Source organism: Pristiophorus japonicus, unplaced genomic scaffold (assembly GCF_044704955.1).
Source record: "Pristiophorus japonicus isolate sPriJap1 unplaced genomic scaffold, sPriJap1.hap1 HAP1_SCAFFOLD_958, whole genome shotgun sequence".
In the NCBI taxonomy this organism is placed as follows: domain Eukaryota; kingdom Metazoa; phylum Chordata; class Chondrichthyes; family Pristiophoridae; genus Pristiophorus; species Pristiophorus japonicus.
The window spans coordinates 60882-84702 of NW_027254887.1; the positions used below are offsets into that span (position 1 = coordinate 60882).

General features: G+C 57.8%; 1 protein-coding gene across 1 annotated transcript in view; it reads left to right on the plus strand.

Annotated features, from left to right (window-relative positions):
* Positions 1 to 23821, plus strand: part of LOC139258380 (spectrin beta chain, non-erythrocytic 1-like) — a gene marked incomplete at its 3' end in the record, with an annotated part of 91286 nt that overhangs the window by 12166 nt on the left and 55299 nt on the right. Inside the window, exons 2-3 of the mRNA XM_070874758.1 lie at positions 2123 to 2322; positions 12805 to 12956. Coding sequence (XP_070730859.1) covers positions 2175 to 2322; positions 12805 to 12956 — 300 coding nt within the window. The remainder of the gene's footprint in view (positions 1 to 2122; positions 2323 to 12804; positions 12957 to 23821) is intronic.

Below are 23821 nucleotides of genomic sequence, written 5' to 3' on the forward strand. Positions count from 1 at the left end.
TGTGGGGGCTATGGGCCAGTGTGGGGGCTGTGAGTCCCGGTGTGGAGGCTATGGCCCGGTGTGGGGGCTATGGCCCGGTGTGGGGGCTGTGAGCCCCGGTGTGGGGGCTATGGCCCGGTGTGGGGGGCTATGGGCCAGTGTGGGGGCTGTGAGCTCCGGTGTGGGGGCTATGGGCTGGTGTGGGGGCTGTGAGTCCCGGTGTGGGGGCTATGGCCCGGTGTGGGGGCTATGGCCCGGTGTGGGGGGCTATGGGCCAGTGTGGGGGCTGTGAGCTCCGGTGTGGGGGCTATGGGCTGGTGTGGGGGCTGTGAGTCCCGGTGTGGGGGCTATGGCCCGGTGTGGGGGCTGTGAGCCCCGATGTGGGAGCTGAGCCCCCCAGGGTGGGGGGCTATTGCGGAGCTGCTGTCCTGTCAGCCCCGTGCTCCGCGGCTATCGCCCCGGGTCGCGACCGGTGCTGACATCATTGGAGTGCGTGCCGACCCCTCAGCGTCCCGCGGGGGACGTTACCCTGCGAGCCGCGAGGCTGGCGGAGTGCTGGAGATAGCGCTCCGCTTATTTCAGGGTAGGTAAGGGCAATTTGGCGGAGGGCGCTAAAAGCCCAGCCCCCAGAAAGTCGCCGCCCCCAATCGGGGCGCAGGCCAATCCCCTCTACAATAATTTTTTGATGTGAATAAATTTGCCGACGTGCCCACACAATGAGGGCGAAGCGATGAGCATTCCCCGACCTGTCACAGCAACACAATCTCCCGCCTTCCACTGGGGAGGGACCAGTGCTGTGCACGAATCCCAACTCCCCCGGAATGGCCGGCACTTTCCCCCAATCGGGGCTTCCGATCCCGAGCCCAGTCTCCGGCCACCCATGGGAGCAGCAATTTAAATCCCCCGCCCAGGGATAGGACACAAACATCACCACAGGGAGCTCCTCCCACCCCAAGTGTGTGTGAGTGTGTGTGAGTGTGTGTGAGTGAGTGAGCGTGTGTGTGTGAGTGTGTGTGAGTGTGTGTGAGTGAGTGAGCGTGTGTGTGTGAGTGTGTGTGAGTGAGTGAGCGTGTGTGTGTGTGAGTGTGTGTGAGTGTGTGTGAGTGTGTGTGAGTGAGTGAGTGAGCGTGTGTGTGTGAGTGAGTGAGCGTGTGTGTGTGAGTGTGTGTGAGTGAGGCAGTGTATGTGAGTGTGAGTGTGTGTGAGTGAGGCAGTGAATGTGAGTGTGAGTGTGTGTGAGTGAGGCAGTGAATGTGAGTGTGAGTGTGTGTGAGTGAGGCAGTGAATGTGAGTGAGTGTGAGTGAGGCAGTGTATGAGTGTGAGTGAGGCAGTGAGTGTGAGTGAGTGAGGCAGTGTGTGTGAGTGTGAGTGAGTGAGTGAGTGAAGCAGTGAGTGTGAGTGAGACAATGTGTGTGAGTGAGTGTGAGTGAGGCAGTGTATGAGTGTGAGTGAGGCAGTGAGTGTGAGTGAGACAATGTGTGTGAGTGAGTGTGAGTGAGGCAGTGTATGAGTGTGAGTGAGGCAGTGTGTGTGAGTGTGAGTGAGGGAGTGTGTGTGTGAGTGAGTGTGAGTGAGTGAGGCAGTGTGTGTGAGTGAGGCAGTGAGTGTGAGTGAGTGTGAGTGAGGCAGTGTGTGAGTGAGTGAGTGAGCGTGAGTGTGAGTGAGTGAGCGTGAGCGAGTGAGTGAGTGAGAGAGTAAGCGAGTGAGTGAGTGAGTGTGTGTGAGTGAGGCAGTGTGAGTGAATGTGACTCTTACACTGCCTCACTCACACTCACTCCACTCACTCACTCACATGCCTCACTCACACTCACTCCACTCACTCACTCACATGCCTCACTCACACTCACTCACACTCGCTCACGATGCCTCACTCACACTCACACTGCCTCACTCCACACACTCACACTGCCTCACTCACTCACTCACTCATACACTCGCTCACACGCACACACACTCATTCACACTCACTCACACGTGCTCTGGGCACCCTCGGCCCAGATTGGCACGCTGCGAGACCTCGAGTGCCGTCGCGATGCGCTGCCTCCGTCACTGTCGCGAAGCTTCCCGCTGACGTGTTTTTGTCGGATTGGAGTTGCTTGTTGTGATGATAACGTGGTTTCACCATCTCTTCACTTTTTCCAGATTGCGATCTCTACCCTTTCACCACAGACCTTTCACTCTGAGCCCCGACACAATGTCATCGACGGCCACAGACCTGGACAATATGGAGGTACAGCGACAATACAATGTCAACAGTCGCTGGGAGAACTCCGATAGCCCGTGGGAGGAGGAGCACAGCACGTCCAAACTCTTCGAATCCTCCCGGATCAAAGCGCTCGCGGGTGAGTGATACCCCCCCACATTGAATACCCCCCCCACAGTAAATACCCCCCCACACACAGTAAATACCCCCCCCCACAGTAAATACCCCCCCACATTGAATACCCCCCCCCACACAGTGAATACCCCCCCCACAGTAAATACCCCCCCCACAGTAAATACCCCCCCCACACAGTGAATACCCCCCCCACAGTAAATACCCCCCCACACAGAGTAAATACCCTCCCCACAGTAAATACCCCCCCACACAGTAAATACCCCCCCACATTAAATACCCCCCCCACAGTAAATACCCCCCCCACACAGTGAATACCCCCCCCACAGTAAATACCCCCCCACACAGAGTAAATACCCTCCCCACAGTAAATACCCCCCCACACAGTAAATACCCCCCCACAGTAAATACCCCCCCCACACAGTAAATACCCTCCCCACAGTAAATACCCCCCCACAGTAAATACCCCCCCACACAGTAAATACCCCCCCACATTGAATACCCCCCCACATTGAATACCCCCCCACATTGAATACCCCCCCCCACACAGTGAATACCCCCCCCACAGTAAATACCCCCCCCACACACAGTAAATACCCCCCCACAGTAAATACCCCCCCCACAGTAAATACCCCCCCCACAGTGAATACCTCCCCACACACAGTAAATACCCCCCCCCACAGTAAATACCCCCCCACACACAGTAAATACCCCCACACACAGTAAATACCCCCCCCACACACAGTAAATACCCCCACACACAGTAAATACCCCCCCCACAGTAAATACCCCCCCCACACACAGTAAATACCCCCACACACAGTAAATACCCCCCCACACACAGTAAATACCCCCCCACACACAGTAAATACCCCCACACACAGTAAATACCCCCCCCACAGTAAATACCCCCCCCACAGTGAATACCCCCCCCACACACAGTAAATACCCCCACACACAGTAAATACCCCCCCACACACAGTAAATACCCCCACACACAGTAAATACCCCCCCCACAGTAAATACCCCCCCACAGTGAATACGCCCCCCACACAGTAAATACCCCCCCCACAGTAAATACCCCCCCCACACAGTAAATACCCCCCACACACAGTAAATACCCCCCCACAGTAAATACCCCCCACACACAGTAAATACCCCCCCACAGTAAATACCCCCCCACAGTAAATACCCCCCCACAGTAAATACCCCCCCACACAGTAAATACCCCCCACACACAGTAAATACCCCCCCACAGTAAATACCCCCCCACAGTAAATACCCCCCCCACAGTAAACACCCCCCCATAGTAAATACCCCCCCCACACAGTAAATAGCCCCCACACACAGTAAATACCCCCCCCACAGTAAATACCCCCCCACAGTAAATACCCCCCCCACAGTAAATACCCCCCCCACAGTAAATACGCCCCCCACACAGTAAATAGCCACCCCACACAGTGAATACCTCCCCACAGTAAATATCCCCCCCACAGTAAATACCCCCCCCACATTGAATACCCCCCCCACACAGTGAATACCACCCCCACAGTGAATACCCCCCCACACAGAGTAAATACCCCCCCCACAGTAAATACCCCCCCCACATTGAATACCCCCCACACACAGTGAATACCCCCCCACACAGAGTAAATACCCCCCCCACAGTAAATACCCCCCCACACACAGTAAATACCACCCCCCCACAGTGAATACCCCCCCACAGTAAATACCCCCCCCACATTGAATACCCCCCACACACAGTAAATACCACCCCCCCACAGTAAATACCCCCCCCACAGTGAATACCCTCCCACAGTAAATACCCCCCCCCACAGTGAATACCTCCCCACACAGTAAATACCCCCCTCACAGTAAATACCACCCCCCCCACAGTAAATACCCCCCCCACAGTAAATACCCCCCCCACAGTAAATACCACCCCCCCCACAGTAAATACCCCCCCCCCACAGTGAATACCCCCCCCACAGTAAATACCCCCCCACAGTAAATACCCCCCCCACACTAAATACCACCCCCCCCACAGTAAATACCACCCCCCACACAGTAAATACCCCCCCCCACAGTACGCCCCCCACAGTAAATACCCCCCACACAGTAAATACCCCCCCACACACAGTAAATACCCCCCCCACAGTAAATACCCCCCCCACAGTGAATACCCCCCCACAGTAAATACCCCCCCCCCACAGTGAATACCCCCCCACAGTAAATACCCCCCCACACACAGTAAATACCCCCCCCACAGTAAATACCCCCCCCCACAGTGAACACCCCCCCCACAGTAAATACCCCCCCTCACAGTAAATACCCCCCCCCACAGTAAATACCCCCCACAGTAAATAACCCTCACAGTAAATACCCCCCCACAGTAAATACCCCCCCACAGTAAATACCCTTCCCCACACAGTAAATATCCCCCCCACAGTAAATACCCCCCCCACAGTAAATACCCTTCCCCACACAGTAAATACCCTTCCCCCCACAGTAAATACCCCCCCACAGTAAATACCCCCCCCACAGTAAATACCCTCCCCACACACAGTGAATACCCCCCCACAGTAAATACACCCCCCACAGTAAATACCCCCCACAGTAAATACCCCCCCCACAGTAAATACGCCCCACAGTAAATACCCCCCCACAGTAAATACACCCCCCACAGTAAATACCCCCCCACAGTAAATACCCCCCCACAGTAAATACCCCCCACAGTAAATACCCCCCCACAGTAAATACCCCCCACAGTAAATACCCCCCACAGTAAATACCCCCCACAGTAAATACCCCCCCCACAGTAAATACCCCCCCACAGTAAATACCCCCCCCACAGTAAATACCCCCCCCCACAGTAAATACCCCCTACAGTAAATACCCCCCCCCACAGTAAATACGCCCCCACAGTAAATACCCCCCACAGTAAATACCCCCCCCCACAGTAAATACCCCCCACAGTAAATACCCCCCCACAGTAAATACGCCCCCACAGTAAATACCCCCCCACAGTAAATACCCCCCCCCACAGTAAATACCCCCCACAGTAAATACCCCCCCCACAGTAAATACCCCCCACAGTAAATACCCCCCCCACAGTAAATACGCCCCCACAGTAAATACCCCCCCACAGTAAATACCCCCCCCCCACAGTAAATACCCACCACAGTAAATACCCCCCCCCACAGTAAATACCCCCCACAGTAAATACCCCCCCCCACAGTAAATACGCCCCCACAGTAAATACCCCCCCACAGTAAATACCCCCCCCCACAGTAAATACGCCCCCACAGTAAATACGCCCCCACAGTAAATACCCCCCCACAGTAAATACACCCCCACAGTAAATACGCCCCCACAGTAAATACCCCCCCACAGTAAATACCCCCTCCCCACAGTAAATACGCCCCCACAGTAAATACCCCCCCACAGTAAATACCCCCCCCACAGTAAATACCCCCCACAGTAAATACCCCCCCACAGTAAATACCCCCCCCCCACAGTAAATACCCACCACAGTAAATACCCCCCCACAGTAAATACCCCCCCCACAGTAAATACCCTCCCACAGTAAATACCCCCCCACAGTAAATACCCCCCCCACAGTAAATACCCCCCCCACAGTAAATACCCACCACAGTAAATACCCCCCCCACAGTAAATACGCCCCCACAGTAAATACCCCCCCACAGTAAATACCCCCCCCACAGTAAATACCCCCCACAGTAAATACACCACCACAGTAAATACCCCCCCACAGTAAATACCCCCCCACAGTAAATACCCCCCCACAGTAAATACCCCCCCCACAGTAAATACACCCCCACAGTAAATACCCCCCCCACAGTAAATACCCCCCCACAGTAAATACACCCCCACAGTAAATACGCCCCCACAGTAAATACCCCCCCAGTAAATACCCCCCCACAGTAAATACCCCCTCCCCACAGTAAATACGCCCCCACAGTAAATACCCCCCCACAGTAAATACCCCCCCCACAGTAAAAACCCACCACAGTAAATACCCCCCACAGTAAATACCCCCCCCCCACAGTAAATACCCCCCACAGTAAATACCCACCACAGTAAATACCCACCACAGTAAATACCCCCCCCCACAGTAAATACCCCCCCACAGTAAATACCCCCCACAGTAAATACCCCCCCCCACAGTAAATACCCCCCACAGTAAATACCCCCCCCCACAGTAAATACCCCCCCCCACAGTAAATACCCACCACAGTAAATACCCCCCACAGTAAATACCCCCCCACAGTAAATACCCCCCCACAGTAAATACCCCCCCCCCACAGTAAATACCCACCACAGTAAATACCCCCCACAGTAAATACCCCCCCACAGTAAATACCCACCACAGTAAATACCCACCACAGTAAATACCCCCCCACAGTAAATACCCCCCCCCACAGTAAATACCCCCCACAGTAAATACCCCCCCCCACAGTAAATACCCCCTACAGTAAATACCCCCCCACAGTAAATACGCCCCCACAGTAAATACCCCCCACAGTAAATACCCCCCCCCACAGTAAATACCCCCCACAGTAAATACCCCCCCCACAGTAAATACGCCCCCACAGTAAATACCCCCCCACAGTAAATACCCCCCCCACAGTAAATACCCCCCACAGTAAATACCCCCCCCCACAGTAAATACCCCCCACAGTAAAACCCCCCCCCACAGTAAATACGCCCCCACAGTAAATACCCCCCCACAGTAAATACCCCCCCCACAGTAAAAACCCACCACAGTAAATACCCCCCACAGTAAATACCCCCTCCCACAGTAAATACCCCCCACAGTAAATACCCACCACAGTAAATACCCCCCCACAGTAAATACCCCCCCACAGTAAATACCCCCCACAGTAAATACCCCCCCACAGTAAATACCCCCCCACAGTAAATACCCACCACAGTAAATACCCCCTACAGTAAATACCCCCCCCACAGTAAATACGCCCCCACAGTAAATACCCCCCCCACAGTAAATACCCCCCCCACAGTAAATACCCACCACAGTAAATACCCCCCACAGTAAATACCCCCCCCCACAGTAAATACCCCCCCACAGTAAATACCCCCCCCACAGTAAATACCCCCCCCACAGTAAATACCCCCCCCCACAGTAAATACCCACCACAGTAAATACCCCCCACAGTAAATACCCCCCACAGTAAATACCCCCCACAGTAAATACCCCCCCACAGTAAATACCCCCCCCACAGTAAATACCCACCACAGTAAATACCCCCCCACAGTAAATACCCCCCCCACAGTAAATACCCCCCCACAGTAAATACCCCCCCACAGTAAATACCCCCTCACAGTAAATACCCCCCACAGTAAATACCCCCCCCCCACAGTAAATACCCCCCCACAGTAAATACCCCCCCACAGTAAATACACCCCCACAGTAAATACCCCCCACAGTAAATACCCCCCCACAGTAAATACCCCCCACAGTAAATACCCCCCCCCACAGTAAATACGCCCCCACAGTAAATACCCCCCCACAGTAAATACGCCCCCACAGTAAATACCCCCCCACAGTAAATACCCCCCTCACAGTAAATACCCCCCACAGTAAATACCCCCCCCCACAGTAAATACGCCCCCACAGTAAATACCCCCCACAGTAAATACCCCCCCACAGTAAATACCCCCCCCACAGTAAATGCGCCCCCACAGTAAATACCCCCCCACAGTAAATACCCCCCCCACAGTAAATACCCCCTCACAGCAAATACCCCCACACAGCAAATACCCCCTCACAGTAAATACCCCCCCACAGTAAATACCCCCTCACAGTAAATACCCCCCCACAGTAAATATCCCCCCACAGTAAATACCCCCTCACAGCAAATACCCCCACACAGCAAATACCCCCTCACAGTAAATACCCCCCCACAGTAAATACCCCCTCACACTAAATACCCCCTCACAGTAAATACCCCCCCACAGTAAATACCCCCTCACAGCAAATACCCCCACACAGCAAATACCCCCTCACAGTAAATACCCCCCCACAGTAAATACCCCCTCACAGTAAATACCCCCCCACAGTAAATACCCCCCCACAGTAAATACCCCCCCCCACAGTAAATACCCCCCCACAGTAAATACCCCCCACAGTAAATACCCCCTCACAGTAAATACCCCCCACAGTAAATACCCCCCCACAGTAAATACCCCCCCACAGTAAATACCCCCTCACAGTAAATACCCCCCCACAGTAAATACCCCCCCACAGTAAATACCCCCCCAACAGTAAATACCCCCCCACAGTAAATACCCCCTCACAGTAAATACCCCCCCCACAGTAAATACCCCCCACAGTAAATACCCCCACACAGTAAATACCCCCCACAGTAAATACCCCCCCACAGTAAATACCCCCCACAGTAAATAAACCCCCACAGTAAATACCCCCTCACAGTAAATACCCCCCCCCACAGTAAATACCCCCCCACAGTAAATACCCCCCCCACAGTAAATACCCCCTCACAGTAAATACCCCCCCCACAGTAAATACCCCCTCACAGTAAATACCCCCCCCACAGTAAATACCCCCCACAGTAAATACCCCCCCCCCCACAGTAAATACCCCCTCACAGTAAATACCCCCCCCACAGTAAATACCCCCCCACAGTAAATACCCCCCCCACAGTAAATACCCCCTCACAGTAAATACCCCCCCACAGTAAATACCCCCCCACAGTAAATACCCCCTCACAGTAAATACCCCCTCACAGGAAATACCCCCCCCCACAGTAAATACCCCCCCACAGTAAATACCCCCACAGTAAATACCCCCCCACAGTAAATACCCCCTCACAGGAAATACCCCCCCACGGTAAATACCCCCCCCCCACAGTAAATACCCCCTCACAGGAAATACCACCCCACAGTAAATACCCCCCACAGTAAATACCCCCCCCACAGTAAATACCCCCCCACAGTAAATACCCCCCCCACAGTAAATACCCCCCCACAGTAAATACCCCCCACAGTAAATACCGCCCCCCACAGTAAATACACCCCCACAGTAAATACCCCCCCACAGTAAATACCAGAGAAAGACAAATTGTTTAATTCGGAGGGGGAGAATAGAGTAAGGGAGTAAGCTTACAGGTAACATAAAAACTGACTGCAAAAGCTTCCATAGATATGTGAAGAGAAAACGATGAGTGAAGACAAATGTAGGTCCCTTGCAGTCAGAATCAGGTGAATTTATAATGGAGAACAAATAAATGGCAGACCAATTGAACAAATACTTTGGTTCTGTCTTCACGAAGGAAGACACAAATAACCTTCCGGAAATACTAGGGGACCGAGGGTTGAGCGAGAAGGAGGAACTGAAGGAAATCCTTATTAGTCAGGAAATTGTGTTAGGGAAATTGATGGTATTGAAGGCCGATAAATCCCCAGGACCTGATAGTCTGCATCCCAGAGTACTTAAGGAAGTGGCCCTAGAAATAGTGGATGAATTGGTGGTCATTTTCCAACATTCTATAGACTCTGGATCAGTTCCCATGGACTGGAGGGTAGTTAATGTAACCCCACTTTTTAAAAAAGGAGATAGAGAGAAAATAAGGAATTATAGACCGGTCAGCCTGACGTCGGTAGTGGGGAAAATGTTGGAATCAATTATTAAAGATGAAATAGCAGCGCATTTGGAAAGCAGTGACAGGATCGGTCCAAGTCAGCATGGATTTATGAAAGGGAAATCATGCTTGACAAATCTTCTGGAATTTTTTGAGGATGTAACTAGTCGAGTGGACAAGGGAGAACCAGTGGATGTGGTGTATTTGGACTTTCAAAAGGCTTTTGACAAGGTCCCACAGAAGAGATTGGTGTGCAAAATTAAGGCACATGGTATTGGGGTAATGTATTGACGTGGATAGAGAACTGGTTGGCAGACAGGAAGCAAAGAGTAGGAATAAACGGGTCCTTCTCAGAATGGCAGGCAGTGACTAGTGGGGAACTGCAAGGTTCAGTGCTGGGATCCCAGCTGTTTACAATATACATTAATGATTTGGACGAAAGAATTGAGTGTAATATCTCCAAGTTTGGAGATGACACTAAGCTGGGTGGCAGTGTGAGCTGTGAGGAGGATGCTAAGAGGCTGCAGGGTGACTTGGACAGGTTAGGTGAGTCGGCAAATGTATGGCAGATGCAGTATAATGTAGATAAATGATGTTATCCACTTTGGTGGCAAAAACAGGAAGGCAGAATATTATCTGAATGGTGATAGATTAGGAAAAGGGGAGGTGCAACGAGACCTGGTTGTCATGGTACATCAGTCATTGAAAGTTGGCATGCAGGTACAGCAGGCGGTGAAGAAGGCAAATGGAATGTTGGTCTTCACAGCTAGGGGATTTGTGTATAGGAGCAAGGAGGTCTTACTGCAGTTGTACAGGGCCTTGGTAAGGCCTCACCTGGAATATTGTGTACAGTTTTGGTCTCCTAATCTGAGGAAGGACGTTCTTGCTATTGAGGGAGTGCAGCGAAGGTTCACCAGACTGATTCCCGGGATGGCAGGACTGACATATGAGGAGAGACTGGATTGACTGGGCCTTTATATATTGGAGTTTAGAAGGATGAGAGGGGATCTCATAGAAACGTATAAGATTCTGACGGGACTGGACAGGCTAGATGCGGGAAGAATGTTCCCGATGTTGGGGAAGTCCAGAACCAGAGGACATCGTCTAAGGATAAGGGGTAGGCCATTTAGCATCATGATAATTTACTTTCATGATCTATCTTCCTTCTCTGAATCATTTTTTTAGTTGTTCACATGTGGTTTAAAATCTTTCCACATCCAGCAATCTGTTTGCGGGGAGTGGTTTTCTCCCTTAGTGCAAGTGAGAATTCTGCATCTGCCACTCCAGTGGGGGTGGAGATGGGGGGGGCGATGGGTGCATGGGTGAGGGTGGTGAGTGATTTGGGCAGCTCGCTGTTTGGGGACAGTGTGTGAGGGGGTGGGACCTGATCCTCACTATGATCTGGCCTGATTTCTGTCTGTTTCATAGAATCATAGAAATTTACAGCGCAGAAAGAGACCATTTCGGCCCATCGTGTTCATGCCGGCGATCCAGCCTCATCCCACTTTCCAGCTCTCGGCCCGTAGCCCTGCAGGTTACGGCACTTCAGGTGCACATCCAAGTACTTTTTAAATGTGTTGAAGGTTTCTGCCTCTACCACCCTTTCAGGCAGTGAGTTCCAGACTCCCACCGCCCTCTAGGTGAAAAAAAATCCTCTCAAATCCCCTCTAAACCTCCGACCAATTACTTTAAATTTATGCCCCCTTTTTGTTGCCCCCTCTGCTCAGGGAAATAGGCCCCTTCTATCCACTATATCCAGGCCCCCTCATAATTTTATACACTTAATGAGTTCTCCCCTCAGCCTCCTCTATTCCAAAGAAAACAAACCCAGCCTATCCAATCTGTCCTCACAGCTAAGATTCTCCAGTCCCGGCAACATCCTTGTAAATCTCCTCTGTACCTTCTCCAGTGCAATCACGTCCTTCCTGTAATGTGGTGACCAGAACTGCACGCAGTACTCCAGCTGTGGCCTAACTAGTGTTTATACAGTTCAAGCATTCGATCTGTATTCGATGCCTCGGCTAATAAAGTCAAGTATTCCGTATGACTTCTTAACCACATTATCCACCTGGCCTGCTACCTTCAGGGATCTGTGGACCTGCACTCCCAGGTCCCTCTGTTCCTCTACACTTCTCAGTGTCCTACCATTTAATGTACATTCCCTCGCCTTGTTATCCCTCACCAAATGCATTACCTCACACTTCTCCAGATTAAATTCCATTTGCCACTGGCCCGACCAGTTTATTGATATCTTCCTGCAGTCCACAACTTTCTTCTTCATTATCAACCGCTCAGCCTATTTTAGTATCATCTGCAAACTTCTTCATCATACCCCACAACATTCAAATCTAGATCATTGATATACACCACAAAAAGCAAGGGACCCAGTACTGAGCCCTGCGGAACCCAACTGGAAACATCCTCCCAGTCACAAAAACACCCATCGACCATTACCCTTTGCGTCCTGCCTCTGAGCCAATTGTGGATCCAACTTGTCACTTTGCCCTGAGTCCCATGGGCTTTTACTTTCATGGCCAGTCTGCCACCTTATCAAAAGCCTTGTTAAAGTCCAGTTTGTGTGAGGTGCTGTCCCCTTGTTAAGCTCTCAGGGCTGAGGTTACTGGGAACCCACTCCCACATTAACCTGCGTTGGCAGGAGGGAGGGTCTCCACTACAGGGAAGTGGACTTTGTCTTCAGGGATCCCTTTCCAGGGAGTAAGACTCCCAGCAACAGAGCACCTCTGCCCCCGACACCCTGACCGTGACTGTATCACTGAGGGCTGACACCCCTCACACAGCTGCTGAGCTCTCTGTAACCGCACACACTTCCCTTGCCTCCCTCACAGATGAGCGGGACGCCGTGCAGAAGAAGACCTTCACAAAGTGGATGAACTCCCACCTGGCCCGGGTGCTGTGCCGAGTGACGGACCTTTACCTGGATCTCCGTGACGGCTGCGTGCTGACCCGGCTGCTGGAAGTGCTTTCAGGAGAGCAGCTGGTGAGAGCCGTTCTCTACCTAGATATTGCTGCCGGTGCCATGTCCCGGTGCCGGGTGCCCTGATGCCGTGTGTCCCGGTGCCGTGTGTCCCGGTGCTGTGTGTCCCGGTGCCGTGTGTCCCGGTGCAGTGTGTCCCGGTGCTGTGTGTCCCGGTGCCGTGTGTCCCGGTGCAGTGTGTCCCGGTGCTGTGTGTCCCGGTGCAGTGTGTCCCGGTGCTGTGTGTCCCGGTGCAGTGTGTCCCGGTGCAGTGTGTCCCGGTGCAGTGTGTCCCGGTGCAGTGTGTCCCGGTGCTGTGTGTCCGGGTGCAGTGTGTCCCGGTGCTGTGTGTCCCGGTGCAGTGTGTCCCGGTGCTGTGTGTCCCGGTACAGTGTGTCCCGGTGCTGTGTGTCCCGGTGCAGTGTGCCCTGATGCCGTGTGTCCCGGTGCTGTGTGTCCCGGTGCAGTGTGTCCCGGTGCAGTGTGTCCCGGTGCAGTGTGTCCCGGTGCAGTGTGTCCCGGTGCCGTGTGTCCCGGTGCCGTGTGTCCCGGTGCTGTGTGTCCCGGTGCAGTGTGTCCCGGTGCCGTGTGTCCCGGTGCCGTGTGTCCCGGTGCTGTGTGTCCCGGTGCAGTGTGTCCCGGTGCAGTGTGTCCCGGTGCAGTGTGTCCCGGTGCTGTGTGTCCCGGTGCCGTGTGTCCCGGTGCAGTGATCCCTGATGCCGTGTGTACCGGTGTCGTGTGACCCGGTGCAGTGTGTCCCGGTGCTGTGTGTCCCGGTGCAGTGTGTCCCGGTGCCGTGTGTCCCGGTGCAGTGTGCCCTGATGCCGTGTGTACCGGTGTCGTGTGACCCGGTGCAGTGTGTCCCGGTGCTGTGTGTCCCGGTGTAGTGTGTCCCGGTGTAGTGTGTCCCGGTGCAGTGTGTCCCGGTGTAGTGTGTCCCGGTGCTGTGTGACCCGGTGCTGTGTGTCCGGGTGCAGTGTGTCCCGGTGCAGTGTGTCCCGGTGTAGTGTGTCCCGGTGCCGTGTGTCCCGGTGCTGTGTGTCCCGGTGCTGTGTGTCCCGGTGCCGTGTGTCCCGGTGCAGTGTGTCCCGGTGCTGTGTGCCCTGATGCCGTGTGTCCCGGTGCAGTGTGTCCCGGTGCAGTGTGTCCCGGTGCAGTGTGCCCTGATGCCGTGTGTCCCGGTGCCGTGTGTCCCGGTGCAGTGTGTCCCGGTGCAGTGTGCCCTGATGCCGTGTGTCCCGGTGCTGTGTGTCCCGGTGCTGTGTGTCCCGGTGCTGTGTGTCCCGGTGCTGTGTGTCCCGGTGCCGTGTGTCCCGGTGCTGTGTGTCCCGGTGCTGTGTGTCCCGGTGCTGTGTGTCCCGGTGCTGTGTGTCCCGGTGCAGTGTGTCCCGGTGCTGTGTGTCTCGGTGCCGTGTGTCCCGGTGCAGTGTGCCCTGATGCCGTGTGTACCGGTGTCGTGTGTCCCGGTGCAGTGTGTCCCGGTGCAGTGTGTCCAGGTGCTGTGTGTCTCGGTGCCGGGATGGTGTCGGTGACGGTGCCGGGATGGTGTCGGTGACCGGAACGGTGTCGGTGACGGTGAGGGTGTCGTTGCCGGGATGGTGGCGGTGCCGGGATGGTGTCGGTGACGGTGATGGTGTCGGGGACGGTGTCGGTGCCGGGATGGTGTCGGTGACTGGGACGGTGTCGGTGCCGGGATGGTGTCGGTGATGGTGATGGTGGCGGTGCCGGGATGGTGTCGGTGATGGTGATGGTGGCGGTGCCGGGATGGTGTCGGTGATGGTGATGGTGTTGGTGACGGTGATGGTGTCGGTGACGGGGACGGTGTCGGTGCCGGGATGGTGTCGGTGACGGGGACGGTGTCGGTGCCGGGATGGTGACGGGGATGGTGTTGGTGACAGGGTTGGTGTCGGTGACAGGGACGGTGTCGGTGACAGGGACGGTGTCGGTGACCGGGATGGTGACGGGGATGGTGTTGGTGACAGGGTTGGTGTCGGTGACCGGGATGGTGTCGATGACCGGGATGGTGTCGGTGACGGGGATGGTGTCGGTGACGGGGATGGTGTCGGTGACCGGGATGGTGTCGGTGACAAGGACGGTGTCGGTGACCGGGATGGTGTTGGTGACAGGGTTGGTGTCGGTGACAAGGACGGTGTCGGTGACCGGGATGGTGTCGGTGACGGGGATGGTGTCGGTGACCGGGATGGTGTCGGTAACCGGGATGGTGTCGGTGACGGGGATGGTGACGGGGATGGTGTTGGTGACAGGGTTGGTGTCGGTGACCGGGATGGTGTCGGTGACCGGGACGGTGTCGGTGACAGGGACGGTGTCGGTGACTGGAACGGTGTTGGTCACCGGGATGGTGTCGGTGACGGGGATGGTGTTGGTGACAGGGTTGGTGTCGGTGACCGGGACGATGTCGGTGACAGGGACGGTGTTGGTGACAGGGTTGGTGTCGGTGACCGGGACGGTGTCAGTGACAGGGACGGTGTCGGTGACAGGGACGGTTTTGGTTGACCGGGACGGTGTCGGTGACCGGTATGGTGTTGGTGACCGGGATGGTGTCGGTGACGGGGATGGTGTTGGTGACAGGGTTGGTGTCGGTGACCGGGACGGTGTCGGTGACAGGGACGGTTTTGGTTGACCGGGACGGTGTCAGTGACCGGGACGGTGTCAGTGACCGGGACGGTGTCAGTGACCGGGACGGTGTCGTTGACTGGGACGGTGTCGGTGACAGGGACGGTGTCGGTGACAGGGACGGTGTCGGTGACGGGGATGGTGTTGGTGACCGGGATGGTATCGGTGAAGGGGATGGTGTCGGTGACCGGATGGTGTCGGTGAAGGGGATGGTGTCGGTGACCGGGACGGTGTCGGTGACAGGGACGGTGTCGGTGACCTGGATGTTGTCGGTGACCGGGATGGTGTCGGTGACCGGGATGGTGTCGGTGACGGGGATGGTGTTGGTGACAGGGTTGGTGTCGGTGACCAGGACGGTGTCGGTGACTGGGACGGTGTCAGTGACCGGGATGGTGTAGGTGACCGGGATGGTGTCGGTGACAGGGACGGTGTCGGTGACAGGGACAGTGTCGGTGACCGAGATGGTGTCGGTGACGGGGATGGTGTCGGTGACCGGGATGGTGTCGGTGACCCCAGATGGTGTCGGTGACGGGGATGGTGTCGGTGGCCGGGATGGTGTCGGTGACCGAGATGGTGTCGGTGACCGGGATGGTGTCGGTGACTGAGATGGTGTCGGTGACAGGGATGGTGTCGGTGACCGGGATGGTGTCGGTGACGGGGATGGTGTCAGTGACCGGGATGGTGTCAGTGAAGGGGACGGTGTCGGTGACCGGGAAGGTGTCGGTGACAGGGATGGTGTAGGTGACCGGGATGGTGTCGGTGACCGGGACGGTGTCGGTGACCGGGATGGTGTCGGTGACCGGGATGGTGCCGGTGACCGGGATGGTGTCGGTGAAGGGGATGGTGTCGGTGACCGGGATGGTGTCGGTGACCGGGATGGTGCCGGTGACCGGGATAGTGTCGGTGAAGCGGATGGTGTCGGTGACCGGGATGGCGTCGGTGAAGGAGATGGTGTCGGTGACCGGGATGGTGTCGGTGACCGGGATGGTGTCGGTGAAGGGGATGGTGTCGGTGACTGGGATGGTGTCGGTGACCGGGATGGTGTCGGTGAAGGGGATGTTGTCGGTGACCGGGATGGTGTCGGTGACCGGGATTGTGTCGGTGAAGGGGATGGTATCGGTGACCGGGATGGTGTCGGTGAAGGGGATGGTGTCGGTGACCGGGATGGTGTCGGTGACCGGGATGGTATCGGTGAAGGGGATGGTGTCGGTGACCGGGATGGTGTCGGTGACCGGGTTGGTGTCGGTGACCGGGTTGGTGTCGGTGACCGGGACGGTGTCGGTGACAGGGACGGTTTTGGTTGACCGGGACGGTGTCAGTGACCGGGACGGTGTCAGTGACCGGGACGGTGTCGTTGACGGGGATGGTGTTGGTGACCGGGATGGTATCGGTGAAGGGGATGGTGTCGGTGACCGGGATGGTGTCGGTGAAGGGGATGGTGTCGGTGACCGGGACGGTGTCGGTGACAGGGACGGTGTCGGTGACCTGGATGTTGTCGGTGACCGGGATGGTGTCGGTGACCGGGATGGTGTCGGTGACGGGGATGGTGTCGGTGAAGGGGATGCTGTCGGTGACCGGGATGGTGTCGGTGACCGGGATGGTGCCGGTGACCGGGATAGTGTCGGTGAAGGGGATGGTGTCGGTGACCGGGATGGCGTCGGTGACCGGGATGGTGTCGGTGACCGGGATGGTGTCGGTGACCGGGATGGTGTCGGTGACCGGGATGGTGTCGGTGACCGGGATGGTGTCGGTGACCGGGATGGTGTCGGTGAAGGGGATGGTGTCGGTGACCGGGATGGTGTCGGTGACCGGGATGGTGTCGGTTACCGGGATGGTGTAGGTGACCGGGATGGTGTCGGTGACCGGGATGGTGTTGGTGCCGGGATGGTGTCGGTGACCGGGATGGTGTCGGTGACAGGGATGGTGTCGGTGACCGGGATGGTGTCGGTGACCGGGATGGTGTCGGTGACGGGGATGGTGTCAGTGACCGGGATGGTGTTGGTGCCGGGATGGTGTCGGTGACCGGGATGGTGTCGGTGACCGGGATGGTATCGGTGACCGGGATGGTGTCGGTGACCGGGTTGGTGTCGGTGACCGGGATGGTGTCGGTGAAGGGGATGGTGTCGGTGACCGGGACGGTGTCGGTGACAGGGACGGTGTCGGTGACAGGGATGGTGTCGGTGACCGGGATGGTGTCGGTGACGGGGATGGTGTCAGTGACCGGGATGGTGTTGGTGCCGGGATGGTGTCGGTGACCGGGATGGTGTCGGTGACCGAGATGGTGCCGGTGACCGGGATGGTGTCGGTGAAGGGGATGGTGTCGGTGACCGTGATGGTGTCGGTGAAGGGGATGGTGTCGGTGACTGGGATGGTGTCGGTGACCGGGATGGTATCGGTGACCGGGATGGTGTCGGTGACCGGGTTGGTGTCGGTGACCGGGACGGTGTCGGTGACAGGGACGGTTTTGGTTGACCGGGACGGTGTCAGTGACCGGGACGGTGTCAGTGACCGGGACGGTGTCGTTGACGGGGATGGTGTTGGTGACCGGGACGGTGTCGGTGACAGGGACGGTGTCGGTGACCTGGATGTTGTCGGTGACCGGGATGGTGTCGGTGACCGGGATTGTGTCGGTGACGGGGATGGTGTTGGTGACAGGGTTGGTGTCGGTGACCGGGACGATGTCGGTGACAGGGACGGTGCTGGTGACCGGGTTGGTGTCGGTGACCGGGACGGTGTCGGTGACAGGGACGGTGTCGGTGACAGGGACGGTTTTGGTTGACCGGGACGGTGTCGGTGACCGGTATGGTGTTGGTGACCGGGTAGGTGTCGGTGACGGGGATGGTGTTGGTGACAGGGTTGGTGTCGGTGAACGGGACGGTGTCGGTGACAGGGACGGTTTTGGTTGACCGGGACGGTGTCAGTGACCGGGACGGTGTCAGTGACCGGGACGGTGTCGTTGACTGGGACGGTGTCGGTGACAGGGACGGTGTCGGTGACAGGGACGGTGTCGGTGACGGGGATGGTGTTGGTGACCGGGATGGTATCGGTGAAGGGGATGGTGTCGGTGACCGGATGGTGTCGGTGAAGGGGATGGTGTCGGTGACCGGGACGGTGTCGGTGACAGGGACGGTGTCGGTGACCTGGATGTTGTCGGTGACCGGGATGGTGTCGGTGACCGGGATGGTGTCGGTGACCGGGATGGTGTCGGTGACGGGGATGGTGTCGGTGACCGGGATGGTGTCGGTGACCGAGATGGTGTCGGTGACGGGGATGATGTCGGTGGCCGGGATGGTGTCGGTGACCGAGATGGTGTCGGTGACCGGGATGGTGTCGGTGACCGAGATGGTGTCGGTGACAGGGATGGTGTCGGTGACTGGGATGGTGTCGGTGACGGGGATGGTGTCAGTGACAGGGATGGTGTAGGTGACCGGGATGGTGTCGGTGACAGGGACGGTGTCGGTGACAGGGACGGTGTCGGTGACCGAGATGGTGTCGGTGACGGGGATGGTGTCGGTGACCGGGATGGTGTCGGTGACCGAGATGGTGTCGGTGACGGGGATGATGTCGGTGGCCGGGATGGTGTCGGTGACCGAGATGGTGTCGGTGACCGGGATGGTGTCGGTGACCGAGATGGTGTCGGTGACAGGGATGGTGTCGGTGACCGGGATGGTGTCGGTGACGGGGATGGTGTCAGTGACCGGGATGGTGTCAGTGAAGGGGACGGTGTCGGTGACCGGGATGGTGCCGGTGACCGGGATGGTGTCGGTGAAGGGGATGGTGTCGGTGACCGGGATGGTGTCGGTGACCGGGATGGTGCCGGTGACCGGGATAGTGTCGGTGAAGGGGATGGTGTCGGCGAAGGAGATGGTGTCGGTGACCGGTATGGTGTCGGTGACCGGGATGGTGTCGGTGACTGGGATGGTGTCGGTGACCGGGATGGTGTCGGTGAAGGGGATGTTGTCGGTGACCGGGATGGTGTCGGTGACCGGGATGGTGTCGGTGAAGGGGATGGTATCGGTGACCGGGATGGTGTCGGTGAAGGGGATGGTGTCGGTGAAGGGGATGGTGTCGGTGACCGGGATGGTATCGGTGAAGGGGATGGTGTCGGTGACCGGGTTGGTGTCGGTGACCGGGACGGTGTCGGTGACAGGGACGGTTTTGGTTGACCGGGACGGTGTCAGTGACCGGGACGGTGTCAGTGACCGGGACGGTGTCGTTGACGGGGATGGTGTTGGTGACCGGGATGGTATCGGTGAAGGGGATGGTGTCGGTGACCGGGATGGTGTCGGTGAAGGGGATGGTGTCGGTGACCGGGACGGTGTCCGTGACAGGGACGGTGTCGGTGACCTGGATGTTGTCGGTGACCGGGATGGTGTCGGTGACCGGGATGGTGTCGGTGACGGGGATGGTGTTGGTGACAGGGTTGGTGTCGGTGACCGGGACGATGTCGGTGACAGGGACGGTGTTGGTGACAGGGTTGGTGTCGGTGACCGGGACGGTGTCGGTGACAGGGACGGTGTCGGTGACAGGGACGGTTTTGGTTGACCGGGACGGTGTCGGTGACCGGTATGGTGTTGGTGTTCGTGATGGTGTCGGTGACGGGGATGGTGTTGGTGACAGGGTTGGTGTCGGTGACCGGGACGGTGTCGGTGACAGGGACGGTTTTGGTTGACCGGGACGGTGTCAGTGACCGGGACGGTGTCAGTGACCGGGACGGTGTCGTTGACTGGGACGGTGTCGGTGACAGGGACGGTGTCGGTGACAGGGACGGTGTCGGTGACGGGGATGGTGTTGGTGACCGGGATGGTATCGGTGAAGGGGATGGTGTCGGTGACCGGATGGTGTCGGTGAAGGGGATGGTGTCGGTGACCGGGACGGTGTCGGTGACAGGGACGGTGTCGGTGACCTGGATGTTGTCGGTGACCGGGATGGTGTCGGTGACCGGGATGGTGTCGGTGACGGGGATGGTGTTGGTGACAGGGTTGGTGTCGGTGACCGGGACGGTGTCGGTGACCGGGATGGTGTCGGTGACCGAGATGGTGTCGGTGACCGGGATGGTGTCGGTGACCGAGATGGTGTCGGTGACGGGGATGATGTCGGTGGCCGGGATGGTGTCGGTGACCGAGATGGTGTCGGTGACCGGGATGGTGTCGGTGACCGAGATGGTGTCGGTGACAGGGATGGTGTCGGTGACCGGGATGGTGTCAGTGACGGGGATGGTGTCAGTGACCGGGATGGTGTCAGTGAAGGGGACGGTGTCGGTGACCGGGAAGGTGTCGGTGACAGGGACGGTGTCGGTGACCGGGATGGTGTCGGTGAAGGGGACGGTGTCGGTGACCGGGAAGGTGTCGGTGACCGGGATGGTGTCGGTGACCGGGATGGTGTCGGTGACCGGGATGGTGCCGGTGACCGGGATGGTGTCGGTGACCGGGATGGTGCCGGTGACCGGGATGGTGTCGGTGAAGGGGATGGTGTCGGTGACCGGGATGGTGTCGGTGACCGGGATGGTGCTGGTGACCGGGATAGTGTCGGTGAAGGGGATGGTGTCGGCGAAGGAGATGGTGTCGGTGACCGGGATGGTGTCGGTGACTGGGATGGTGTCGGTGACCGGGATGGTGTCGGTGAAGGGGATGGTGTCGGTGACCGGGATGGTGTCGGTGAAGGGGATGGTGTCGGTGACCGGGATGGTGTCGGTGAAGGGGATGGTGTCGGTGAAGGGGATGGTGTCGGTGACCGGGATGGTATCGGTGAAGGGGATGGTGTCGGTGACCGGGTTGGTGTCGGTGACCGGGACGGTGTCGGTGACAGGGACGGTTTTGGTTGACCGGGAGGGTGTCAGTGACCGGGACGGTGTCAGTGACCGGGACGGTGTCGTTGACGGGGATGGTGTTGGTGACCGGGATGGTATCGGTGAAGGGGATGGTGTCGGTGACCGGGATGGTGTCGGTGAAGGGGATGGTGTCGGTGACCGGGACGGTGTCGGTGACAGGGACGGTGTCGGTGACCTGGATGTTGTCGGTGACCGGGATGGTGTCGGTGACCGGGATGGTGTCGGTGACGGGGATGGTGTTGGTGACAGGGTTGGTGTCGGTGACCGGGACGATGTCGGTGACAGGGACGGTGTTGGTGACAGGGTTGGTGTCGGTGACCGGGACGGTGTCGGTGACAGGGACGGTGTCGGTGACAGGGACGGTTTTGGTTGACCGGGACGGTGTCGGTGACCGGTATGGTGTTGGTGACCGGGATGGTGTCGGTGACGGGGATGGTGTTGGTGACAGGGTTGGTGTCGGTGACCGGGACGGTGTCGGTGACAGGGACGGTTTTGGTTGACCTGGACGGTGTCAGTGACCGGGACGGTGTCAGTGACCGGGACGGTGTCGTTGACTGGGACGGTGTCGGTGACAGGGACGGTGTCGGTGACAGGGACGGTGTCGGTGACCTGGATGTTGTCGGTGACCGGGATGGTGTCGGTGACCGGGATGGTGTCGGTGACCGGGATGGTGTCGGTGAAGGGGATGGTATCGGTGACCGGGATGGTGTCGGTGAAGGGGATGGTGTCGGTGAAGGGGATGGTGTCGGTGACCGGGATGGTATCGGTGAAGGGGATGGTGTCGGTGACCGGGTTGGTGTCGGTGACCGGGACGGTGTCGGTGACAGGGACGGTTTTGGTTGACCGGGACGGTGTCAGTGACCGGGACGGTGTCAGTGACCGGGACGGTGTCGTTGACGGGGATGGTGTTGGTGACCGGGATGGTATCGGTGAAGGGGATGGTGTCGGTGACCGGGATGGTGTCGGTGAAGGGGATGGTGTCGGTGACCGGGACGGTGTCGGTGACAGGGACGGTGTCGGTGACCTGGATGTTGTCGGTGACCGGGATGGTGTCGGTGACCGGGATGGTGTCGGTGACGGGGATGGTGTTGGTGACAGGGTTGGTGTCGGTGACCGGGACGATGTCGGTGACAGGGACGGTTTTGGTTGACCGGGACGGTGTCGGTGACCGGTATGGTGTTGGTGTTCGTGATGGTGTCGGTGACGGGGATGGTGTTGGTGACAGGGTTGGTGTCGGTGACCGGGACGGTGTCGGTGACAGGGACGGTTTTGGTTGACCGGGACGGTGTCAGTGACCGGGACGGTGTCAGTGACCGGGACGGTGTCGTTGACTGGGACGGTGTCGGTGACAGGGACGGTGTCGGTGACAGGGACGGTGTCGGTGACGGGGATGGTGTTGGTGACCGGGATGGTATCGGTGAAGGGGATGGTGTCGGTGACCGGGATGGTGTCGGTGACTGGGATGGTGTCGGTGACCGGGATGGTGTCGGTGAAGGGGATGTTGTCGGTGACCGGGATGGTGTCGGTGACCGGGATGGTGTCGGTGAAGGGGATGGTATCGGTGACCGGGATGGTGTCGGTGAAGGGGATGGTGTCGGTGAAGGGGATGGTGTCGGTGACCGGGATGGTATCGGTGAAGGGGATGGTGTCGGTGACCGGGTTGGTGTCGGTGACCGGGACGGTGTCGGTGACAGGGACGGTTTTGGTTGACCGGGACGGTGTCAGTGACCGGGACGGTGTCAGTGACCGGGACGGTGTCGTTGACGGGGATGGTGTTGGTGACCGGGATGGTATCGGTGAAGGGGATGGTGTCGGTGACCGGGATGGTGTCGGTGAAGGGGATGGTGTCGGTGACCGGGACGGTGTCCGTGACAGGGACGGTGTCGGTGACCTGGATGTTGTCGGTGACCGGGATGGTGTCGGTGACCGGGATGGTGTCGGTGACGGGGATGGTGTTGGTGACAGGGTTGGTGTCGGTGACCGGGACGATGTCGGTGACAGGGACGGTGTTGGTGACAGGGTTGGTGTCGGTGACCGGGACGGTGTCGGTGACAGGGACGGTGTCGGTGACAGGGACGGTTTTGGTTGACCGGGACGGTGTCGGTGACCGGTATGGTGTTGGTGTTCGTGATGGTGTCGGTGACGGGGATGGTGTTGGTGACAGGGTTGGTGTCGGTGACCGGGACGGTGTCGGTGACAGGGACGGTTTTGGTTGACCGGGACGGTGTCAGTGACCGGGACGGTGTCAGTGACCGGGACGGTGTCGTTGACTGGGACGGTGTCGGTGACAGGGACGGTGTCGGTGACAGGGACGGTGTCGGTGACGGGGATGGTGTTGGTGACCGGGATGGTATCGGTGAAGGGGATGGTGTCGGTGACCGGATGGTGTCGGTGAAGGGGATGGTGTCGGTGACCGGGACGGTGT